At 33.8% G+C, this 26,421-nt stretch overlaps 1 protein-coding gene across 2 annotated transcripts in view; it reads right to left on the bottom strand.

Annotated features, from left to right (window-relative positions):
* Window positions 1-177: 177 nt before the first annotated feature.
* Window positions 178-26,421, bottom strand: part of LOC142339793 (uncharacterized) — a 64,391-nt gene continuing 38,147 nt past the window's right edge. The window contains exons 2-5 of one of the 2 annotated variants that reach the window (XM_075390061.1): window positions 21,441-21,656; window positions 14,128-14,285; window positions 10,562-10,773; window positions 178-419 (exon numbers count right to left, since the gene is read on the bottom strand). In XM_075390061.1, the coding sequence (XP_075246176.1) occupies window positions 272-419; window positions 10,562-10,773; window positions 14,128-14,285; window positions 21,441-21,656 (734 nt within the window). In that variant the 3' untranslated portion in view covers window positions 178-271. The remainder of the gene's footprint in view (window positions 420-10,561; window positions 10,774-14,127; window positions 14,286-21,440; window positions 21,657-26,421) is intronic. The other variant, XM_075390062.1, reaches the window with a different exon arrangement.

The raw sequence follows: 26,421 nt of genomic DNA, 5'->3' as shown, positions 1-26,421 counted from the left end.
CTTCGAGTCGTAAAAACCTTAAGAGAACCAATACTCCTCTTCGAGTCGTAAAAGAAATAGGAGCGCTATAATAGCCGGCTGAGAAGATGAGGGCGGCTATTAATAACGGTTATTCGAAAAAAAACAAAAACTTTCGTTTTTTAAAATCAATTAATGATATTTTGTCCATATTGCTCAATGAACTTCTTGTGCAGTTTAAATCAAGTTATTAAAAGCAACTAGTTAACTAGACTCAGATATATTTGTGTTCAAAATCAGATTTCTCTAGTATTTAATCATTTGGTTCCATGTTTATGGTCTTCATAATTGTGGCGTCGCTTTTGCTCTTTTTACGCCACTTCTTCACACGTCTCATGTGACCACTACGTCGGTGGTGTGGAGATGCATTTTGATGTGGTTCACATCTTCCGTCTGCAATGCTAAAACTAACATGCTCATAACTGTTTTATCACTCTAGGTCAGCAAAACTCTTCCTCAAGAAAATATATTTTGAAAGAAAACAAAATACCACTTAAAATTGTAATAAGTACTTTGTTTCACAATTATAGCACTCCCGAGTTGACCACCATAAAAGAAACTCATCATAAAGGCCATATATGGATTTTATGGAAACTTACTAAACATACAACGACCATAAAAATTTTTGAGTTTGGCCGATAAACAGTCCAAAGGGCCACATGCACTTTCAAAACAACAATTCTGTGCATCAAATTTGAAAATTCTATGCTGTAGTTTTTTGGTGCCTTACTTACTAAAAAACGACATAAAAATGTTTATGTACAGTTTTATGGATACAAATTTTCTATGGAAAATTCCGTTATAAAAGTGTCCAATTTCTTTGCTTATTTCACAAATCAGTTCAAGAGGCAAGTTTTGGATTCATAAAAAGACAAAGAAATACAAGGAGGCTCGGTAATGTGCGTTCGCACATTAAGTTCCGAACCCGCCCATGTACACTTTTCACTTAATTGTCTACCAAATGAGGAAGAGATAAAAAAAATTAACTTACCAACATATCGTTTAACAAACTACTAAAAGAATAAAATAATCTACTCTAGAGGGTTTATGAGACCTGTGGCTACCATAATATAATTACTAGAAAAGACGGCAATAAAAAACATACCCAGCAGATTGCCGGAAAATAGCCGCCGTTGATTCCAATAAGCATGATTGGGATTGAAAGAATAGAAGATATTGAAAAAAAAAAGATTTTTGTACAAAAATATTTTTTAAGTCCGATTTATTTTGATGGCATTTCGTCGTTGAACATACTTCTGTTTCTTAGAGAGAGGCTACAGGGGCTACTGTCAATACCAATAAGCTTTAGAGATGGTAACTAAGACTCATAGGAACGAAGTTCAATTAGCGGGCATCTAAAATTGGGCTTTATGGGTTTATCCCGTTTCTATTTCTGATTTCAGTTTTTTATACTGACTCTGTTCATTTTGAATTGCTTTGCTGAGCAACTGATGTTGAAAATCACTTTTAGCAGAATGAGAGAAGAGAGAAACTAGCCTAGAGAAGTCAAAAAGATTTCACGCAAAATGTTGAAAAAGCGGCAAAATGAGGTAAAGCGAAACATTTTTTTATTCGACGAAGTAAAAAAAATAGGAGCGCTATAATAGCCGGCTGAGAAGATGAGGGCGGCTATTAATCAAATAGTTACAAATATTAATTACGACCAAAATTCCTTGTCCATTTTTTGAAAACCACTAATAACCAAATCAAAACGGCATCAGATAAAATTTATTCTCGGAAGATTAACCGGCACTTTTTGGAACAAAATATGGCACTTTTCCTTAATGCGACTTGGCAACAAGTCGACTAGAAATAAGCAAATGGGGTAAAATTTATTAAAACATTGCTTTTTTAAAAAAAGAATTAAATTGGAACTGATTAGAAACATACCCATCAAAAGAAATCATTGAGAGAGTCTTTTATACCTCAATAGAGAGCGATTGAGGACTTTCTTTATCCAGGATATGTCATACCACTACAAAAAAAATGACAAGTACAACCAAAAACTAAAATTTTGCACGAAAAATTATGCACGAAAACGATGTCCCCCCCCCAATCAATTAAATATTAAGCTGATCACTAAAAACAATAAAAATCTTCGTTTGCCTTTTTAAATGCAACAAAATTTGTAAATCAAATGACACCCATTATTGTGATACTGTGAAAAGAGAACAAACATAACCGACTAGAGTCGGGTGAATTGCTCGCAAACGACCGGCGAGTGGTTGGCTTCGTCAGTAGCTAGCCGCGGTTTAGTGAGGCTAGCTCAACCTCTAAGAACCGCCCTTCACCCCATTAGTATAAGTCTCCAAAACAATTTCTGTGTATCGCATACTTGGAGACAAGTCAGCTGAAAGGATCTAAGAGCACATAATGCCCACTGTGCGCTATCTGTTTACCTGTTTTTGAGGACAAAAAGTCAATCAAGTCAATCGACAAGAAAAATCGCATAAAAAGAGACCAACAGTACTTATATATTGCTACAATCTTCGTTTGAGAGCATTTAATCACATGGTTTTAAGATGGCTGACAGATTGCCGAAAATAGCCGCAACTGAATCCTTGAATGACCTTTTTGGCATTTATAGGGATACAGAAAGAAAAGATAGAAGATGCATTTAAGACAGCAGCGCTTCTTCAAAGTGTCAAAAAATGTTCGAGCCTGGTGAGTAGCTTTATTTATGTTCTATAATTATGCATGACTCGCGTCCTCCTCATTATAGCCCACACAAATTTATTGTATGCTAACCACGATAAATGACAACGGGGCTGGGTAGGGGGACTTCAATCGGAAAAACCACAAGATTCAATTTCTAAAGTGTAGCAAAGCAAAGCCGAAAGGTTTTCGGAAACGAACAGAGACCTGATTAAATGTTTCAATCATATTAGTCTCATGGCTTATCGGATCTATTCGGCATATCAATCACGTATTCTTAACAATTATGCACAACTTTTAAAACGATTTGGACAAAAGGTTAATTCAAAAACTGGGAATGCACCGGTGGCTGATGGAGGGGCAACACTAGGTTGGGGCTCAACAGGGGGGGTCTCAACTTCTAAGAACCGCCTTCACACCATAAGTATATGTATAAGTCTCCAAAACAGTTTGAGCTGTGAAACAGCTGAAAGGCTCTAAGAGCATTTAATGCCCGCTGGGCGCTAACTGTTTATCCTGTTTTTGAGGACCAAAAGTCAAAAGCGTCAGACGAAAATTCGGTCAAGCGAAAAATCTCATTAAAAAAAGACCGACAAGACTAATATAATTGCTACAAACTTCGTTTGAGAGCAATTGAAAATCTACAAAAAAGCGGCAAATATGCAAAAATCAGGTTGTTCAAGAAGAAAGACCATTTGAGAAGAAAAAACCGTTATGAAGAGCAAACTGTATTTCAAAAGATAAATGATGTGAATTGTATATAGAGATGCTTAGCTACAATTTAACAGAAATAAAATTGTCAGATCTCAAAAATTTATCTCTATTTTATTAAAAACAAATATTTTCAAAATTCATAGCCAACAAAAGCTTTCGACTAAAAGAGTAGAGAGTTTGTTTTGCAACTAGTTGGAAATTGATTGCTAGTGTTTTTAATGAAACTAAATCATAAGACCATAAAATAACATTAAAAACCAGCAGAACTAATAATTTTCACAAACAACTTTACGAAACCACAGTTTTGAAGTCATTAAATTTATATGATATTGACCGCGAGAAAATAACATCTTCTTTTGCGTCTCCTTTGACCACTATAACGCCTTTTTGTAGAACGACTATCACAAAATGGCAACGAAAAGAACCACAAAAACTGAAAAGTCTCTAAACTTCACAAAATTCTTCTGAAACAAATTGTCTAAGCCCTGAAGACATCATTTAAAACGTTTAAACAACAGAAAAATTATTATTTGATTCAACAAAATATTAAAAAGAGCTCTAAATAATGAGGCTAGCTAATTTACGAAAATGATACAATCATTTTATAGTACGAAAAAAATCGCAAATCTGAACAAAAAGGGATAAGTTGAAGAACACTATTACTCTTTTCTTTTAGAAATTTAATTCACAAGTCAAAACAACCATTAGCTATTTACCGGTCTCAGTTATTAAGTTCAGTTGTTTATCTATATTTGGCCACTGATACCTCTAATTACACAATATTTGGCATATGACAACAAAATTTAACAAAAAATAAAGGGCAAAAATAAAAAACTCTACCAATTTCTGCAAGAGAACGGTGTCGCAGGCCTTCAAGCCAAAAGTTATGAAAACAAAAAGTTGTTCAATTTCAAATGCTGTAAAATTTTTTTTCAGTTTGATGGATAAATAATGTTGCAATTTACAAAAAAAAAGAACAACAGCAAAAATGGGAAATTTTGCACAAAAATCAGAAATTTTTGTATGAAAACTCGTAGTACCAAAAGCAGAAAATCCTTCTGTTAAAACAATCAGCCAAAAAAAATAGTTTGTCTTCTATGCGGAGGAGAATTCGACCTGTACTTACTGATAATAAACAAAAAAAATGACTAAAATATTATAAAAAAAATGACAATTTCAAAAATCCACAGAATTTTCCATAAAAAAAATACATTCAATAACATAAGAGACATTAGGTAACAACTGAATGAATAGAAAAAGTCCCTTTGCCCCTCTTGAGGAAGAAATTTAGATCTTTGAGTGGTTAAACTTAAAATTTAGACCGCCAAAAGAATAACAATTGAAGGCAAAAGACAAGAATTCAGATAAAGTTTTACTAAAACTCTTCCTCAAAGCCATAAAAACCCCTTGGTTCTCTGAAAACAAACCATATCTACATTCGGCTTCAAGTTTACGTAAATTAGAGCGATCATTAAAGGAGCCTTGAATAAAAAATGTTGTCAGTAATTAACGTTAAAAAAACAAAAGGAAAATATTTTGAAAAAAGGCAGCATCAAAATAAAAACCAAAAAGTCTCTGATTCTAAGAATCCATGATATTGTCGAACCTCTCCCTGATTCTGTCGCGCGCCCAGCAAACCGACCAAGTGTTCCAAGTGTTTGCGAATTAGACCAATTGTTGCATGGAATTCTTCAAATATTAATAAAACGAACGATGCATTTTGTATAATTATCGAGACAAATATCCAAAAAATGGCAAAGTTTTAATTGCAGAAGTCTTTCATACGGCACCTAATTACAACTAGCACTCTTTTTGAGATTAGGGATTCTGTTTTAAGGTTTCTAGGTCACTAAGTCTGGCAAACTTCAACGAAGTGGACGAAAAAATTATATTTTGTGCCATTTTTGATGAAAAAAGTTTGAATTTTGAAAATTTTATCAAAAATTTTAGCCAAAAAAACCTTCAATAAAACAAATCAGCAACGCTCTTCTATCTCTAACGGTAACAACAACACCATGCCGTGAAAATTGTAACCTATTTTGAACTATATTAGCGAAATTTAGCAAAATTGTGCCAAATTTTAGCAAAAATTACTGAAAATGTGAACAAAACAGTCGAATGTTCTCAAAACTTTAAACCTCGATAACTCCCTTTAAAAAACGAAAATAAAAAAATCTTTTTAATTCCGTATTCTACGCTGGACGGGCTTTTCAATGATACCATTCACAATTCTATACGATGAATATATCGATCGGCCAAAATTGACTGAACAAAAAAAACCCCAGTTGAGTATATTGTTCCTTCTCCCCGCTAAAGTGGGGGTCGGAACAATAAAGCTTACTGTTATGTTAACATATTTAACATAAAACGCCATAAAAATGTTAAGTGACTTTTTTATGGTTACTAAGTGGCCATAAGAATATTGTCATTAAAAATGTTCATTTTTTCAATTTAGACTAAAAGGAAAATACTTAAATTCGTCAAAAAAATTTTAGCTTTACGGTATCTTACTTAAGATAAAGCGGCTTAAAAAATTTATGGATTGCTTTATGGTTGCAAGTTTTCCAAAAAAACTACATGTTTAAAATTGTCCATTTTTTTCATATTATAGCGAATCTATTTAAAATGAACAAAAAACTCTCAAAATGACTTAAATAATATGAAATTTCCCCTTTTTAAAACTGTTTGTTACAATTTGTGTGATAATTTGAGGTCGGATTGAGTCCATTTTGTGTTCAAATAATTATTTTTGCTTTTTCCTCAAGCTTCTAAAGCTATGGCAAAAAATTTTGCGTTCACTTTGGTGTACATCTGTTTTTATGTTTTAGTCAGCAAACCATCTACTTATAGCAACGTTAGCAGGAACTGTCAACCGTTTGTACCTACTGGCTGAGAGATATGTCAGGTACATTAATTAAAGAAAAACGATTTTAGCTGATTATTTGCTGAAAGATTTGTATTACTCAATGAGAAAAAGAAACCGATATTAGAAGGAGCAAGTCCACAGTATCAGCACAATGAAACGAAAAAGTTTGCGTGGATCGGCAGCGATTCAGGTTGTGCAATTTAAAAGCGAACCAGTCAAAAAAAATTCCTATATTTCGTTCGTTCAGATGGTGAAAACAAATAGGGAATAGTTCTTTTGAAAATAAACACAGCAAAAAACCCGACAACTCATCCTTGATTTTTTTTTTCATAACTTGAAGGTGAAGCTACAACTGAAAAGCGCAATATAGATCTCAGTAAAATTTTTCAAGTAATAAATACTGTCTAAGAATTTGGAAAAATTAGAAATTTGCTACCTTAAGTGAGTTCAGATTTTTCAAATACGATTGCGGATTGAGGCTAATGAACTGGGCTTTAAAACAAAATACTTTATAATAAAGCAATTCATCATAGAGAAACAGTCTTCATGGCAATACTAATTTGAAAGAAAATTCTTTTAAATTTTGGCTGGAGTTTTTCGACAGAAGTTAGCTATACTTTTTTATGTCTTTTTCACCTGAATATTTGTGGGAACTTACTAGCCATAAAACTAACCATATATGGAAACTTACTAATCTTAACTCTGAACATATATCGAAACTTATTAACAAAAAAAACTAATTGATATTGAAACATTTTATCCCTAAAATGAGTCTTATATGGGAGGGTCAACTCTTTCAATCATATGTTTCATTGGAACAAAAAAATTCACCTTAGAAAGTTTGTCATCCATAAAACAGATCATATATGAAAACGTAATAACCATAAAACGAATATATATGAAAACATTTTAGCCATAAAATATGGCAGGGTCCGCTGTTTGATTCATATATGCATGGGAGCAAAATAACTATCCTCGGAAAACTTATTATCCATAAAAGGGACCATATATGAAGACTTACTAGCCATAGAAAGATCAAAAAGTGGAATTTTGAGGGGGTTTTCAAAGATGGTTCGTTTTATTGCTATTAAGTTTGGTCAACTTGAGATGTGTAATCTCATTAACTGTGAAAAGCACTAATTTTTGGCTCTACTTTAAAAGTAGTTTGAAGGAAAATCACGCCTCAAACACTCTAATTTTCGCTCCCTTTACTACTTCAGCGTGACTAAAATCACCCCTATAATTTGACTTCTCACTGACATGAAAAAGCCGAAAAAGCGTGGACACATTTTTAAAAAAGACAGCACACCAATACAATCCAAATCCTTTGGATTGTAAAAAGAGTAGAACACGTCCTGACCTACAATTCAAAAAATTTCCACTGACTAAACAAAAAACTAGACCTGGAATGGTCTATGAATGGATTGGGAAAACTATTTTGAAAAAAGATCTGTCAAAAAATTCGAAAAAACAAAGAAAAACAAAGCAAAAATGCCGCATGTGAAGAAAAAAAACGGCGAGAAAGCGAATTATCATTCATACACCGTAATCTCACTCTACTTAAAAATTAGAATAAAACTTTATGCCGCAAAACCACTCACTTGTTCGCTCCACATCCTGTTTCGGCGTGACCAAAATCATCGTTTCAATCTGATTTCAAAGTTCATGAAAACGTGTGAATAGATCTTAAAGAATACAGCGCAAAAACACATTTCAATTTCTTTGAACTGTAAAAAAAGGAGAGCGCATAAAAAGGAGAGGCTGATGGTGGCCATTAATAACAAAATTAAAAAGTCATGAAGAACCACTTGAAGAATAAATCCAACCAAAAATACCCCGGACACTAAAAACTTGAAAAAGAGTACAAAACTGCATAAAAGACGTCCAAAGCTCGTCCAAAAACGTGGAAAACACAAAAATAACTCAAGATTAGATATAGAATTCTAATATATGATTGAAATGGACAAGAAAACTCCTTAACAAGCAATTATTTCTGAATGTGATTTAGAACAACCACTTAACTTGAAAAGTAAAAGTTAATAAAAAAACTGCTTCGAAAAAGCCGCATGTGATCTACATATTTCGCTCACTTAACAAATTTTTTTCACACCTAATTTTCTTGCTCTCTCAAAACTGCAACAGGAACTAAAAATTATTCTGTCTTCTCTCTTCTTTTCAATTGGTTTGGCCGTTTGACCTAAACACTTTGTTTTCACGTGCAGCATTGACTTTTACCTCCTGTTTTAAATACACTTCAAAAAACTACTGATGAAAAAGACGCTACACTGATACTCCTCTTCAAGTCGTAAAAAAGACAGCGCTCCAATACAATTCAATTTCTTTGAATAGTAAGAAACGAACAATAGAAAACCAATACTCTTCTTCGAGTCGTACAAAAATTCAAGAGAAGGCCAATAATAGCCTCAGCTATCGCTTTGCGACTATTGAAAATTTGGGAAAAATTACTTAAAAGTTGGTTGAATTTCATGTTAAGGCCTTCAAAAAATGTGACTAAAATTAGCCCATCAACCCATTCAGAAACAGCTACAAAAAGTATCATTTGCCTCAGAAATAACAAAACTCTTAAACACAAAACTGACCAAAAATGTCTTTGAATTGCAATAGCAATACATATATATACCTCGGAAAACAGGCATGGAAGGATCTTCTCGCTCGCAAGAATCAATTTTAACTGTGAGCAACGTCGAATGAGGAGCAAAGTGATTCAATAAAAACTCAAAGAACGAGGAAAACGAGAAAAATTTTGCACCATTTGCGGCCTATAGGCTTCAAAAATTGATTTTTTTCAAACTCAAAGCCAATTAAGCCATTTAACACATTCAAAACTTCTAGAGTCAAATGAGCACCACTTAACTTTCTGGTGCTAGCGGTCATTCCGTTTTGGTAGCTCATAATTGTGGAAAAATGCGCGAATACACCTTGCAAAAAACAGTATTACTACAATCCAAGTGTCGCGTAAGTGGAGATTATAATCAGAGTGTGTACTACAATGGAGTCAGTTGGTCACTACATTTGACTTTTCAAGTTTTCTCGAACAAATAAAGTAAAAATGGCGCTGAATAGCTCTAGAATAAAACGTTCTCATCATAAAGCGCTCGCATCTGTGATTAAATGGTGTAAAAGCGTTAAACTTTTGTAAGATTTGCTGGTTTAAGTGGTGATTTTTGCAAGATTTGAAGTTCATAGCTGTAAAATTCATGTCAGTTACCTTGTACCTCATTCATGTCAGTTACTTTTTCTTCCAATGCGTCACCTGGCACTTAGTCCTACGATGATTCCGATCTTTTCCCTTTGTGCCCCCCCCCCCCAGCTTAGTGGGCGCATATTATTTGCAACTCTCAGACGCACGCGCTGTACTTTTACAACATATACAGACGACTACCGTCAAAGACGACAACCGTCAGAAGAATTGCCCTCGAACGACTATTCGGAGCTCTAATCTCTAATCTATTGCAGCCTGCTTCAGTCCAGGGGGAAATCGCTGAGGAGGCTTCAAATGACCTCATTAGAGGTTGTTATATACCATTATAACCACTAATAAAAATTAAAAAGTGATAATAGCAGCAATTCGGAACTCAGCTAATTAAAGTTGCGAAGGAGAGAGCAAAACGAAAAAGTCAAGAGTGCAATAGTCACTCAGAAAGTCAAAGGATAGCCAAGCAAAAATTTTGCATAAAAGACCAACACGTTTACAATAATTGCTTCAAACTTCGTTCGAGAGCGATTAATAATGGTTTACTCTGTAATGACAGGTGCTCTGTAACGGAGGGGGGGGGGGTGCATAATGTACTGCGGGGGCACAAACGGAAAATATTCATTATATCTTTTGAACTCAAATTAGACTTAATCCATTTTAAAGAAACAAATGCGGTAAATTTTTTTATGATGAGCAGTTTTGAGCGGTAAAATTTTTATTTTCACTATATTCACCAAACTTAGCGCTTAAAACCGCAATTCTTGCAATCACTCAGTCGCAGCAATTCTTACGTTTTTAAAGCAATTTTTAGTGTTGACACCTCGACCCGGCTATTTAGCATCAGGTTCTGAAGTTTCTGGGTTTGGTTCAACTTTCCAAGTTGAGCTGAACTTTTTATGATTGTGAAAAGCAAAAGTTAAATAAAGCAGAGAGTGCTCGCCGCTCCAAAACTTAGCTCCCCGCACTGAAACACAAAATTCATATTCGGATCACAATGTCATTTGACGGGTGAACAAAATAGAATATAACCAAAAAAATTAGCGACCAAATCAGAAGCAGGCGTGGAAATTAATTAATGAACGATAACTGACCCTTCGGATTGCTTCACTGGAGTAGATGGCGAACGTTGTCGATTTATTCGGAAAGTTGCAGAACCCAGCGATAGTCGAGGTTGTTGACGATGAGCAGAAGTTCTTCCGGAGTCTTCAGACATGATAGGAACGTCAGATGTGCTCATTCTCCTTCTTCTGCTGCTACTTTGATTGGGAGTCAATTGGGATGAAATCGGGAGGAGATGGGGTATCTGAATTAATTTTCATTGGTAGACATATAGCAGGAATTTTCATTTTAAATAAAAATGTACGATAAAATTTACTTTTAAATCCATTCTGTATGTTTTTTTGCGTTAGCTTAAACGGCTGACTTTGACAAAAAACTCGATGAATTGCGCTAATAATCACCGCAAAATTTTTAGTATTTTAAGAGGTGATTGGGGTGAAATTTTTTGACAGACAATTTTTCTTGTATAATGGATGTTGCGCGTATTTATTGTTATACTTATGATCATCATTTTTCTGAGCTCAACTAAAAATGTGTTTACCTTTCAGATGAATTCTTTGAAAGCATAAAAGTCATTAGATTTATGAAAAAAATGCTATTTATAAATGGTGTAAAAAAGCATTTGAAACTTAATCATAATTACGATGTACAGTCGCTCATATTCAGCAGTTTGATTTTCAAGGTCATCATTATTTTTTAAGTGCACATGTACAAGTTAACTTAAGCATTAAGATAATGGCTCACGACAAAGCTTGTAAACATGTTCTCCCAAATTGTCTGTATTGGTGCGTTCAAAAACAGTAAAATTCAATGGTAGACAGGAGACTGCAATTTAAATTCCCCAGACAAACTGTATTATAATTTTTTTAACCAATTATAGTTTTTTTCTTCATTTCTTAAGCTTTTATTTACTTCAAATGAAAATTAGAATTGTTTTTATTTTTTTGTATTTCAAAATATAATGATATCAATAACCGAGCAGAAATCCTAGCTCGCCTGTAGTTTATTAAACCAATTTCATGACTTTTTTTGATTTTGAATTCAGTTTTTTGCCTTGGTCTATTCTATAAATTGTGGAAACAATTCCAAATGGGATTGATTTCAATAAAAAACAATTGAGTTTTTGTGCCAATTGGATTTTGTAATGCAAAATCAAACGTAGTGTTTTTCTAGTTGTGGGATATTAGAACTATGGTGTAGATTTCCTTACTTACTCTTGCTGGTTGTACGTTCCTAATTGTTGCTGATTATTTGATGGCGTGTCAGTGACCTTTTCTTCACCGGTTTTCGCCATGACTCCATTGAGAACATTTTCACGTGAGGTTTAATCAACAGAACGCTTGAATAAAATGTTATTTTTTAGTCTATGATTTTGATCTGCAAAATGATGATCTATGAAAACTTATTACCGTGATATTTTGAAATCATAGTTTTGACATTCAATGTTTCGTTTCATTTGACAATGTCTAGAATGATGAATAAAAAGACTACTAACTAGGAAACAAATAATTCTTTATGATTTATTTACATAATTAGTAATTAATTTCGTTATTCGAAACAAAACTGGTCCATTTGGCGAAAAAGGGTGAGAAATTATGATGTCACTCTCGTTATTTGTGTTTTGCGGCATGACAGCGAAAATTTATCCTTACCTGAAACAACCTTTTAGTGTTTGAGAAAAACATCAAATATTTCAAATGGTCATCAAAAATTTCTCCAAGAGGAATGATTCGTATAGAATGTGTGTTTCCTATTTATCAGATAGAAAAGAAGGTGATAGAAATTGAACGCCGTAGAGTTGTTCCGACCACACAATATTGGGCACGGGGTGGTGAGGAACTATCTGGTCAACTGGTTTTTTTTGTACTGACAATTTCGTTTGATAAACAAAATCATCATACAGGGGTGTGAATGGTTTCATAAGAAAGCCCCTCTAGCGCCGAATGAACAAATAAAAACATATCAATTTTCTTTTTTCCAAGGAGCTATCAATGTATATTTGAACACTCGACTGATTTCAATTGTTCTTTTTTACAGTTTCAGTAATTTTTGCTCAAATTTTTGTCAACTTAAGAAAAGTGTGTTAGAATTCTTAGCAGCATGTCATTAGTTTGTCTTCAAAGCTAGAGCCAAATATTTGAAAATTTCGATCCAGTTTTTTAGGCTAAAAAGTTGGCTAAATTGTTGATAATTCAGCATCTTTTAAAATCAAAAGTTGCACCAAAATGACTTTTTCAGCAACCTTTGATTGGATTTGCTGGAATTACCGAATTAAAAATTGCAGACACAATCTTCTCTGGTAGTCTCGTAAGTGGCAGATCTAGTCGGCCCTTTAATGAGGCTATAATTACTTCATTCATTCGTTTGATTTTAGGACGTCTTAAAAAAGAGTTTTTGAAGGTTTCCTGTCTCTTCCTCATATGGGAGACAATCAAGCCAAACAATTTGGATGAGCAGGATGGGAATATCATATGAGAAGGCAAATTACTGAACTTCCTTGTTTTATTTCTAATTTCACTAAACAATAACTCTAAAATTTTGCTCTTTAATTCTGTTTTTGCTACCTCGGGCTTATCGCAAACGGTAAAACGTTATAAGCAAAAACAATCGATCAAATCTATGGATATTTTTTCAGTTTCGAGAAAGATTGTGCATATTCCTTTATTTTAAAAACTTATTTACCAATTTATGAAAAACTTCTTTCACTTTGAAAAAGAGCAAGTCGTGAATTCATTTTTTTTGGAAAAAGCTTTTATTTCTGAATAGTTGAGCGTACTTATTGGTAACTCACAGGAAGAAAATTTGTTTACAACATAATTAATCCTGTCTATCAGTTTTGTGGTTAAATTCATTGTATATATTACTTATCGAATCGAATCATAAATACATATATTGCAGATTACTTAATGAGCAGTTTGAGCAATACAACAGTCATCCGAATTGTTGTATTAACGGCATGTGTTGCGATTTTGTTCGTCAAAATGCTGCAGTTTTGTGTTGATATTTTTATAACAGTTTTTTTCTCTCACTTTCTGAGGATGTCCAGTTTTATCATCTATTATCAAAAAATGCCAATTTAATATACTCAAATTAAATCTCTAGTAGATTTCACACAAGCTTTTAACATTGCGCCCAATTAAACATACCTTAAAAATTTGCTGCCTTTCAAAATCATCATAGCGTAGAAAATTTCGCTCTAGAAAATAATTTAATTTCAGAAACCCAAAGAGAACTGACTCCAGCTCAGCAGAGAAATTTTGTAGGATCCTTTAGTTGCCTATTGAGGATAGCTATGAAGCGTTCGATCTATTTTTTGACTTCCTGTAATTCATTTGGTTTTCGTAATATCTTTCAGGGCTATTGCTAGATGAGGCAGTAGTCTGTTCATGCGTCCGTCCAGGCGTAACTTTTGTTTAGTTAAATTATTTTGTTCGAATAATGTTATGTCGATTGTAAACAAATTCAATCCAAGAATTAATAGAGGATTTTTCCAGTGAATTCCTTGTTCTTGATAGTTGATAAAATTTCCTGCTGCGCGGATTCATGGGTTCCCACATCATTCAGGCAGTTAGTGACAATATATTGTAAAGCAACTCACCTGGTTCGCACCTGATTTTGGGCGCATGCCGACAACAGAGGTTCTGGGTAGGTGCTCACCCTTTGGATCTACAACACTAGATGCTACTTGAACAGCAGAATTGACTGTTGACGTCATCAACTCGTTATACGCTTCTTCTTCTGTTGGTGTTTTGGCAACTGCAAAATTTGAAACTTGAACACATCCTCTAAGAAGGACCGCCTCTAAGAACTCAAAGAACCGCCCTTCACACCATCATGAGTTTAACTACTATTTAAGTAGAGTCCAACAACCCTCCGGGCTTCACCTGTTCATCTCGTTTTTGAGGACGAAAAGTCAAAATTGTCAGAAAAAAATTCGGTCAAGCAAAAAATTGCTTTAAAAAGACCACAGTACTAATATAATTGCTACAGAATTTTCCTGAGAGCAATTAAACACTCTACAATTCAGAGACTGCATACCCAGGCTGAGGTCCCAGACCGAAAGTCGATATGTTCAAACCAAAAGGAACTGAACGCACAAGGGGGGTGTCGTGCGGTCATACTTACACGGTCTGGAAGCACGAATGAACGCAAGACAGTCTGGACATAGGCAACTTTGAACGCACGAAAGTCTGAATATAGTGACCCTGGAACGCAAGACAATTTTTTGATTGGAAACGAGAATGCCGAAAACTGATGCGCTCATGTTTGACTAAACGCTTTTACAAGAGTGCTCACTCAAATGAAAGTTTTCTGCGAAGAAAACTTCAACTCACTTGAGTTGAAAAGTTGCAAAACGTCAAATGCAGGAAAGTCGCATCCCACATTTTGCTTTGTTTTGGACAATTTCACGCCTAGAATTATAGAGCATGGCTGAAGTTGCAAAAAAATCAAGTTTTAATTAGTGGGAGACTGGCGCCACCTTCAGCAGATAGGTACCACCTCCCTCTAGAATTAATCACAATATGCAGCATAGGTTTGGCGATCAGTCAATGCGAATATACTGTAAGTCTGTACATACCTTGATGTTATCATGCCTTGTTACATGGCAAGATTAACTATGTTTTCTTTTTATTTCGTTTCTTTTCAAAGCTATCACGTTTTGCATCACTGGGGTTATATTCGAATGGAACAGCTTTGAGTTTTCAGCAACTCACAGGCCAAAATTTCCACCCAAAATTTTAAGAATGGGCACCAATGGGATTAATTTTGAGGAAAAATGCAGCTCAAAACACTTACATCTTTCCAAATCTTACACTGCCACGGAGGCTAAAATGTTAAGCAGAGGAGGGAATATTTAGTGTAAAACTTTGACTCAACTCAGGCAAGAGTTTTCGTATAAAGTATGAATCCCACTTCTGATGCAATTTTTATCCAAGTCATCAGCTCTGAAATATCTTAGCAGACAGAACAAAAACATTCTAATTACAAAATTACATAATGTGTGTTAATAATGTGCATATGAAAAACAACTTTAGAGAGAGTGGAAAAAAAGGTCTCAACTGCTTGTTCTTTTTTCATACTCATTAAGCAAAAAAATCATTAAACTATTCGTGTTGTTGATGATTGCCTTCTTTGGTCTTTCCAAATAAAGCTCCACTTCCAGCTTATTCATCATGTAACGTTTAGCCCCCTTTACCGTGTTTATATTATAAGTGAGGCCATATTTTTTGGTGGGAAGTTTAGCGTACTTTAATGTTTTGAAAAATTTGGAATATCTATAGCATTCATCAATGCTCTAATTTTTAAATGTTCCGTCATCCCAATTTGCCTAATTTGAGGAATACTTTTGCTTCTTCAATTTTTCTTCTATTTCTATTGCAAAAAATTTAAAACTTTCATGAAAATATAGACAGAAAAAGGTTTGTGGTTTCTCTCTATCTTTATCTTTCTCACACATACAGACACACACACACACACACACACACACACACACACACACACACACACACACAAACACACACACACACACACACACACGCACACACACACACACACACTAAGAAGTTCAATAGTGGGCTTCAAATAACCACATTAGAGTTTAACATATACCACTATTAAGATTTAAAGTAAAAAATGACACCAGTTTCGGCGCACTTTTCATTTGACTTTTAGTATTAAATTGCCACCAAATGAGTTCAGCTGCTTGAAATTGTGATTCACAGAGAATTTCAGATCACGCGAAACACAAAAAGTCAAGGGCGTAAAAGTCACTCGAAAAATCAAAACGGTCCAGCAAAATTTTTGCATAAAAAGGACACACGTTTACAATTATTGCTTCTCTACGAGAGCAATTAAACACTCAAATTATTGGCTGTCTTATGTAATAATCGTTCTTTTCAGTCGCTTTTCATAAAAAAGACACACACATTTACAGTCATTGCTATAAACTTCGTTCAAGAGCAATTAAAAACTTGATTTTCTGTGTCTTTAACCACATGTTTTTTCTCTTTTAGCGTTTTTGTTCCTGTTTCAACAATTAAAAAAATTCTCAGACATTACTGTTGATCAAAATTAGAACCAAAACAGAAGCTTACAAAATTTTTTACCTGACAAATTTGGTTTAGAGAGAAACATTCTTGTGTTCAAAGTTATCTGTGCTAGTGTTGAAGACTTTCAAATTGAAATGTTGTTGTAAACTTGTACCTTTACGGAATTCTGGTTTTTTAAACGCAGTTACTGCTGACCGGTAGCATTTGCTCTGTGACAAAATTGTAGTTACCACTCAAAAATTATGACAAAAAACCTGAATTCTCTTTAAAAATACGTTTTTTTGATAATTTTTGAAGCCATGAAAAATCTGATAATATTTTGTTTAGCGGCTGCGGCTTCTTAGCTTCTAGAGCAATCCTCAACATCCATGATTAAAGCAAAAATTTTTTAAATTGTTAATTACCAAAGAATGAGAGACTGTTCAAATATAGCTGCCCTAAAATCAAGTGAAATACAGCATAGTATCAACTTGGATAAAAGCGGGAAAAGTATAGCAAAAACAGTTGAAATTAATCTCAACAGACAAAGTTTGCAAAATTTTTTTGAAATACCCTCGCTCATTTCTTAAAATTGCAAATTTATCAAATTGTGAATTATTAATTGATTTATTTTTTTAGATAAAAACCTTTTTATTTATATATACAAGTCTCTTTTTTTGTGTTCGAAAGATGAAGCAAAGTGAATGTTTCAACTGCTTCCATAAAAAACGACCGTTAGAGATGCCTTCTAGTATATGAACACGAATCACAGGCGATTCATTATGAGATCAGATCAAATAAGTGATTTTGCTTTTGGAGGTCATCAATTTCCTAGACTTCATTCGCTTTTCGAGGAGTTTAGTTACGTGTTACTATTTTCTTGACGACATCATACCTTTATACATAAAAACTGTGTGTTTCCGGAAACAAATTGGACAATGAACAAAATAATTCGCTCATTTTACATGATTTTAGGTGTAAATTGGGTCTACAAAATTCCTGCCTCGTTTTCGAAAAATAATTTTATATTATAAATTTTACACTTTTAACACAACAGGCACTAAGGAATGGCAAATATTTTTAAGCGATAAACAAAAAATATTTTTGCAGTTTTTTTTCTAGTTTTTCAAAAGCCACAGAAAAAAATATACATCTCCATTTTTGAGAATAAAGAATAGACCATATTTTAAGTTAAAATAATAGAGTGAGCTGAAAAAGTTTAACAAAAACTAAAGCTAAAATAACCTTAATAATACTAAAGCTAATAACCTTAAAATACTTTTTTCCCCTTCTTCTCGTCTCATTCCATGCATAATTATTCGATTTTATGCCATTCGTCATTCTGTTACAAGCCCATTGTGCATACGATATATCCAAAATTTTGGTCACGCGCCATGCAACAACGTAAACACGCAACATTGAGACGAGAAATTATGTCTGGTTTAATTATTTAAAATATCTTCATAAAAAAACTAAACTAAAACCTCGCTTGGTTTTTGTTCTTTTTGGAAACAACGATAATTATCCGTTTTTTGTATAACCACCCAGTTTGAGGTACGTGTTAATGATCAAGACCATCTTGACCAAAATCAGCCATGAGCGAACCCATCCAGACCATATGCAACCATGATCAGACTTTAGCTCGTTAATGATCAGACTTTAGGCAAATTTTAGCCCAGGTCACAGACCGTGGAGGCAGACTTTATTGTGTTGCTCGAGCACGTAATGAAAACGCACTTCACCACCCTGAGCGTTTTTGATGGTTTGACAACAAAGGCGCACCTAGCCCTGGGTGGTGTGTCCTTGTTTTTACAATTTTTTAAAGAAGGCCATAGTGCAAAAACAGGCTACTCGGGTGTTCAGCTGTTGCAAAATTTATACAAATAAAAAACTGCTAAAATTTCGTTTTTAAGCTACTGTAGACGCATACATGAAGTTTTACGAAACCAGCCTCATATTTTGTAGACAGATTATTCCTCCACAAAGCAGAAAAAAAGTACAATTAAAATTGAACATAGATCTCAGTTTTGTAAATTTATCTCAGAAAAAGATGTTAAAATTTGGAGCTAATGGAAATAAGTAAACAGTTGCCAATCTCTACGAACTAAAATCAATAATTAAAATGATTTTCAGTTACGTATCCGAGGTTGTGCACCTCGGATAGAAAATGATCTCGTTTTTAAAATTTATAAGTGCTTTACAATTGACGAGTTGGAACTTAATGTGTGAATTCACAATACCAATCCTACCTGTTCAGTTATACCAATCCTTCAGTTATAACAAACAGAACAGAAACCAGTTATTTTAATCATAATTTCGGAGCCCGCGCCCAGGATTTTGGCAAATTCCACTGCGACAAATCGGGCAAAGTGTGGACAAGGTCTTCCATCCTTAAAAATAGGCGACAAAACTGTGACAAAAAACCTGAATTCTCTTTAAAAATACGTTTTTTTGATAATTTTTGAAGCCATGAAAAATCTGATAATATTTTGTTTAGCGGCTGGGGCTTCTTAGCTTCTAGAGCAATCCTCAACATCCATGATTAAAGCAAAAATTTTTTAAATTGTTAATTACCAAAGAATGAGAGACTGTTCAAATATAGCTGCCCTAAAATCAAGTGAAATACAGCATAGTATCAACTTGGATAAAAGCGGGAAAAGTATAGCAAAAACAGTTGAAATTAATCTCAACAGACAAAGTTTGCAAAATTTTTTTGAAATACCCTCGCTCATTTCTTAAAATTGCAAATTTATCAAATTGTGAATTATTAATTGATTTATTTTTTTAGATAAAAACCTTTTTATTTATATATACAAGTCTCTTTTTTTGTGTTCGAAAGATGCAGCAAAGTGAATGTTTCAACTGCTTCCATAAAAAACGACCGTTAGAGATGCCTTCTAGTATATGAACACGAATCACAGGCGATTCATTATGAGATCAGATCAAATAAGTGATTTTGCTTTTGGAGGTCATCAATTTCCTAGACTTCATTCGCTTTTCGAGGAGTTTAGTTACGTGTTACTATTTTCTTGACGACATCATACCTTTATACATAAAAACTGTGTGTTTCCGGAAACAAATTGGACAATGAACAAAATAATTCGCTCATTTTACATGATTTTAGGTGTAAATTGGGTCTACAAAATTCCTGCCTCGTTTTCGAAAAATAATTTTATATTATAAATTTTACACTTTTAACACAACAGGCACTAAGGAATGGCAAATATTTTTAAGCGATAAACAAAAAATATTTTTGCAGTTTTTTTTCTAGTTTTTCAAAAGCCACAGAAAAAAATATACATCTCCATTTTTGAGAATAAAGAATAGACCATATTTTAAGTTAAAATAATAGAGTGAGCTGAAAAAGTTTAACAAAAACTAAAGCTAAAATAACCTTAATAATACTAAAGCTAATAACCTTAAAATACTTTTTTCCCCTTCTTCTCGTCTCATTCCATGCATAATTATTCGATTTTATGCCATTCGTCATTCTGTTACAAGCCCATTGTGCATACGATATATCCAAAATTTTGGTCACGCGCCATGCAACAACGTAAACACGCAACATTGAGACGAGAAATTATGTCTGGTTTAATTATTTAAAATATCTTCATAAAAAAACTAAACTAAAACCTCGCTTGGTTTTTGTTCTTTTTGGAAACAACGATAAACGATAATTATCCGTCTTTGGTATAACCACCCAGTTTGAGGTACGTGTTAATGATCAAGACCATCTTGACCAAAATCAGCCATGAGCGAACCCATCCAGACCATATGCAACCATGATCAGACTTTAGCTCGTTAATGATCAGACTTTAGGCAAATTTTAGCCCAGGTCACAGACCGTGGAGGCAGACTTTATTGTGTTGCTCGAGCACGTAATGAAAACGCACTTCACCACCCTGAGCGTTTTTGATGGTTTGACAACAAAGGCGCACCTAGCCCTGGGTGGTGTGTCCTTGTTTTTACAATTTTTTAAAGAAGGCCATAGTGCAAAAACAGGCTACTCGGGTGTTCAGCTGTTGCAAAATTTATACAAATAAAAAACTGCTAAAATTTCGTTTTTAAGCTACTGTAGACGCATACATGAAGTTTTACGAAACCAGCCTCATATTTTGTAGACAGATTATTCCTCCACAAAGCAGAAAAAAAGTACAATTAAAATTGAACATAGATCTCAGTTTTGTAAATTTATCTCAGAAAAAGATGTTAAAATTTGGAGCTAATGGAAATAAGTAAACAGTTGCCAATCTCTACGAACTAAAATCAATAATTAAAATGATTTTCAGTTACGTATCCGAGGTTGTGCACCTCGGATAGAAAATGATCTCGTTTTTAAAATTTATAAGTGCTTTACAATTGACGAGTTGGAACTTAATGTGTGAATTCACAATACCAATCCTACCTGTTCAGTTATACCAATCCTTCAGTTATAACAAACAGAACAGAAACCAGTTATTTTAATCATAATTTCGGAGCCCGCGCCCAGGATTTTGGCAAATTCCACTGCGACAAATCGGGCAAAGTGTGGACAAGGTCTTCCATCCTTAAAAATAGGCGACAAAACTGTCGAGTGCAAGACAGATCACATGTTTTTTTCATTTTTTACCGTAAATCCACTGTTAGTCCACTTAGATTATAATACTTAGCAGGCCTAACATTTTTTGGCAATTTTACTACAGGGCGTTACAAAAGAAAGTTAAAGTAATTTAAGGTAATTTTACCTCCACAAAGTTAAGATAAATTTTTTTACCTCAACTTAAGTTAAGGTAAAACCAAGGTAAACTTTACCATAACCTTACCTTATCAACGGATTACCTTAACTCCGTTAAGGTAAATTTACCTTGACTTTATTTAGTGTGTATTTATAGTAACGGAATACCTTGCAATTGATGCACAGTCTGTTTGTATTTGTTGATTTTGTGTTTGTTGCCTTTGCTCGGAATCCTCAAAAGCCCCGAAAGCATCTCTTCAATTGGGATGTCAAATTTAACACTAGTAGTTGAAACTGGGAACGAACGGAGTCTACGAGATGATGATCCACCACCTCCACTTTGACTTCTTTGACGAGTGCGTCTTCTCGGCTTAGTACTCTCTTCTGAAAACAGCATTCATTACTCAGAATCATACATCGTGGTGTGGAATTTAACTTACAAAGTTTGAGGTGCCAGATCAAAAATTGGTATGTCCAGACGTTCCCAGACGGAACATGCATACGTCCTGATCATTCAAGAACTTTATATGTTCAGAGTCTCGTCTGTTTATCCATATTTTCAAATCGTGTTAGTTTCAAACGGCACCCCATTTTTGCGTTTATTTTGGAATGGACATACCGACTGTCTTCTTGGGTAGGTTTAGACTTATTGAAAGACCACTTCCCGACACTGTATTGATAATAATTTTTGTGTTCTACAAAATTCCCCAGCTATCAAATCTTTTTTGGAGTGTGAAAACAAAGCTAGTATTGTACGAATAATCTGGCCCAGCTAAGGTAGATAAATTTTCATTTTTTTTTCGATTTAAAAGCAAGAGCAACTGCTGATCAGATTCTAATGCAGACCTAGACTTATGATAAGACCCAAATAGTTTAGTAGTGGGGGGACATATTGCACAGAATTACACAATTGAGGTTCTTAGTTAAAGTAAAGCAAAAAAAACTTTTCATGAGTTGAGCGAAAGTCTTTTCATATGGCCTTTGGGGACAAATATAAAAACGCTTTAGATGGTTTCCCCAAGACTCAACAACTATCAGTGTATGAATGCTCCCACAATCCGTTTTTAAAACTGTTTTCAATGATTACGAACGGCTTGACTTAAAAATTGTCCAAAAAATTTCACAGAACCGTGAACAATACTTTGCTTTTGTGGAGATAAAAAAGAATCAAATCAGCAACGATTTTCACAAAGCAGGTGAAATCACAAGCAGAACGGCTGTTCTTTAATGCTTTTCTGCAAAAAATTTGATTGGTTAATAAACAAGGCGGCTCGGTAATGTGCAATGGCACATAAGGTTCCGACCCCGCCCATCCACAATTTTGGCATAATTGTCTACCAAATGAGGAACAGATAGAAAAACCCAAAAATTATTTTTTGCGAATCCCAAAAAAGCCCAAGTCTTTTTCAAAAAATTCTGTATGAACGATAAGACAACCTCCAATACAAATAACTCAGTGGAGTCAAAATTGATGCATTAGATTGCTGTAATATGTCAATATTAAGAAAGCGAGTCAAAACGAACAGCAAAATCAAACAACAACAACAACAAACATTAATTACATCAAAAAATTTATGTCCCTCTTAAAAACATACCGTCAGATAAACCTGAAACTAAACAAAAATAACTTATAAATCACCAGAAAACATATGCGACCAGTCCATAAAAAGGTTTGGTAACAATTATACAAAAAAGAACAAAAACAGTAAAGTAAAAAAATTAACTTATTTTTTGAAACAATTAACTTCAAAGTAATAAATACCATTAGGAATAAATTAATATTACCACAAATTTGCGATTACCACTGTTTCTATAGAAGGGCATTAGGACCTGACCTTATTCATTTTTTAGAGCGGCTAAAAAGAACAACAAAGAACAAACAAAATTTCAATTGAAACTTGCCAGAAAACGCTGTCAAAACCGTCAAGCCAAATTTTGGCACTCAAAATATATTTGATTGCGCCTTCTTCAAACAGCTATAATGTAGTACGTGGCCATTCATTAGTAAGACTAGGTAACAAGTAGACAAAAAAGCGAAGTGCTAAAGTATGTAATACTTTTAATTTTTTTTTCGAAACAAAATTACATTCAATGTCATGAAAGGCATTAATTACAAAAAGAGCTATTTAAATATCGTCGTATATTCATGAAAAGGAAACCCTCGAGACCTATGATTATCCAGAATAATTCTGGCATCTATAAAAAGAACGTCAAATATGACAAAAATCAAATTAATTTACTTTTTTTTGTGAAAAAGCGGTGTCGAAGCCAGTAAGGTCATAACAAAATCTTTAAAAAAAAGATTTTGGGACACCAATCCTTTTTATTCCCTTGACACCCATAATGTCATATTTGACCTGTAATCAACTAACGAGATTAGGTAACAAAAAGAAACATAAAAAGAACAAAATTGAGAAGTTAAAAAAGTTTTTTTTTAATTTTGGAAAACGATGGGTTTGAAAGTCATAAAAGCCATCAGCTATCTGCTAATAAAAGAATATCGGTTTTTCTATTCTTCCATGAAAATCCAATGAAAGCTATCACTATACAGGAAATTTCATACGACCGAAACGACAAAGTATAAATGACAGTTAAGACAAAATTAAAAAATTCAATTGATTTCTTCAAGAAAGAGGCGTCCAGGCCATTAAAACGATGATTTATATCTTTCAGGATTTTAATATGTTCAATTGTGCCTTATTCTAAATGCCAATAAGGTGACATGAGAACTGTCAATAATGTGATAATGTGACAAAATTAGAAAACGTGAAAAACTGGCAAATATCAAAACAAACAAAAATCTAAAATCTTGTAGTATCAAAGCCAGAAAACAATAATTTCAGGCTTAAAACTAACCGAGAATAAATGTTAACTCAGTAGAAAGAAGAAGCAGTCTTTTTTTGCTGACACTAAGCTGGAAGTTGAACAAATTAAGAAAAAATAGAGGAAAAGTTAATTAAGCCATTATTTATTGAAAAGTCAATTATTTGTAAAAAAGAAACGACCATAAACTTTCAATTAAAAAACTAAATGCATTAACCTGGAGCTGTTTAGCAAGCGAATTGGTTGGACCTATCACTCCTGAGCTTTGGTTTGATATGTTCTGTTCTTTATTATTAAAAAAAAGTCTTTTTTTTTAAAAAAAAAGACCGACTGATTACAACCCGATTTTTTTTGGATTGTAACAGTCCAAGAATGGCCCAAAACTACCCCTGTTAATACTTATTGTCCGTTAAGAACAATTGATTTTTCGAATGTTGTAGATATAGATAATTTCTGAGTTGAAACTCAAAATAAATTTTGCATTTTTGATAATCAACGAGTAAAGTAAGCAAAAAACGGCAAAGTTTTAACTACAAGGCACTCTCTGCGGACTCTGAAGTAGAAATAGCCCCCCTCTGAGTCTACAAAGATTGTATGAGTGTTGTTTAGGGGTGTACTGTAGGCAAATTTAATCAAAGTGGACTAAAGTAGCTTATTTCGTGCTGTTGTTGATGAAAAAGGCTAAATTTTGAAATGTTTATCCAGATTTTTTGACCAAAAAATTAAATCAAAACAATCAATAATGCTTGTTCGTCTTCAAACATAAAATCAACGACACTATTCTTAAAAATTATAACAAATTTTAGCAAAATTGACGAAAATTTAGGCAAAAATTTCGGAAAATGTGAATAAAAACAACGTGAATTCACTCATATTCTACGCTGGACGAGCTTTCTAATGATACCAGTCTCAACTCTCTACGATGAATATATCGAGCGGCGAAAATTCACGGAACAAAAAAAAATTCCAGTTGAGTATATAGTTCCTCCCCCCTCAAGAGGGTCGGAACAAAAAACTCTCGACAAGCAACGCCGTTATAACAAACATTAAATAAGTCAGATGAGTCCCCGAAAACTGCGAGAAACTTGTTTTGAGCGCGCAAATGGTTAACATTTTTTCGCAGATAATTTTGTCAACAAACTCGAACATTGTACTTTGAGAAGAACATTGGGATGTAAGAAAACGTTGCTTGAAATTCAAAGAAGTATGATTCTATTCGCTGATAAAGAAAAAGAAACGCAATGAAAATTTTTAAAAAATTATATCAGAACATCTAGGAATCTAAACATTTCAGAGTCTTGATATTCGAGAAAACCTAAAAATTAGACCTTTACAGCAAAATTGAGGAAAAACGTGACTTTAATAATGCAAAACGTGACTTTAATAAAGCGGCAAAGAACCAAGAGGAAATTGGCAAAGAAAACTTTAAAAACTTATAGATTTTAAAAATCGAAAAACATAGAAAACTCAATGCAATGTTAAGAGCTCAGAGCGTTTTTTTAATCTCCAGGAGTTCTTCAACGGATTCAAATTTTGCATTGTCAACGAAAAATGTTTTGGAAAAACAAAAAATTTTAAATAATTTGTAATAATATTCTATTTTGTAATAATTTGTTAGCAATAAAGAAGGGCAATTAAAAAAAAGATAATGAAAATTCCATCATACTGCAAATTGAGAACGTCAACATGAAACAAAACCAAATCGACTTGATGGCTTATTCAAAGCCAGGAAAAATTTGCTTGCATATTGCGCAATCTGGCTGAAAACATCAACCTTGCTCACTTCAAAAAACTTTTAACATAAAGCTAATAAGTAAACCAGTCCTCAATTCATTATTTTAAAAGTTTTTTGGGTTTTTTTCAAGTGAATTAAATAATTAAACAATTGTAGGAAAATCATTAAAAGTATAAAGTGTCAAAAACAAACACTTTAAAAATTTTTCATTCCGATAGTGGACGATGATATATTTTGAATAGTCAGCATAGTAATTTATATAATTATTAATACGGGATAACAAAAACGCTCAAGAGTCTGTGCGACAACACGAATAAGCAATAAAGAAAATTCATAAATCGAAAAAGGACAAAATAACCGACAATCATCGGGAGAACTGCTCTCAGACGAGCGCAGGGGGGGGGGGGGGGAGGGGCAACAGTTGGGGGGGGGGAGAGAACGGTTGGAGGGGACCTTTGGCTGCATGAAGTGCATGGGTGGGGATTGGGGCGGGGGGGGGGGTTGATGTAGGGGTGGAGAGGGGTGGGTTTGGGATCAATTTCTAAGAACCGCCCTTCAGACCATAAGTATGCGTCTCCAAAACAGCTTCCG

Source organism: Convolutriloba macropyga, chromosome 5, assembly GCF_964194025.1.
Source record: "Convolutriloba macropyga chromosome 5, txConMacr16.3, whole genome shotgun sequence".
In the NCBI taxonomy this organism is placed as follows: Eukaryota; Metazoa; Xenacoelomorpha; order Acoela; family Convolutidae; genus Convolutriloba; species Convolutriloba macropyga.
The sequence above is the reverse complement of the archived record's forward strand: the minus strand, read 5'-3'. Positions and strand labels throughout refer to the sequence as shown.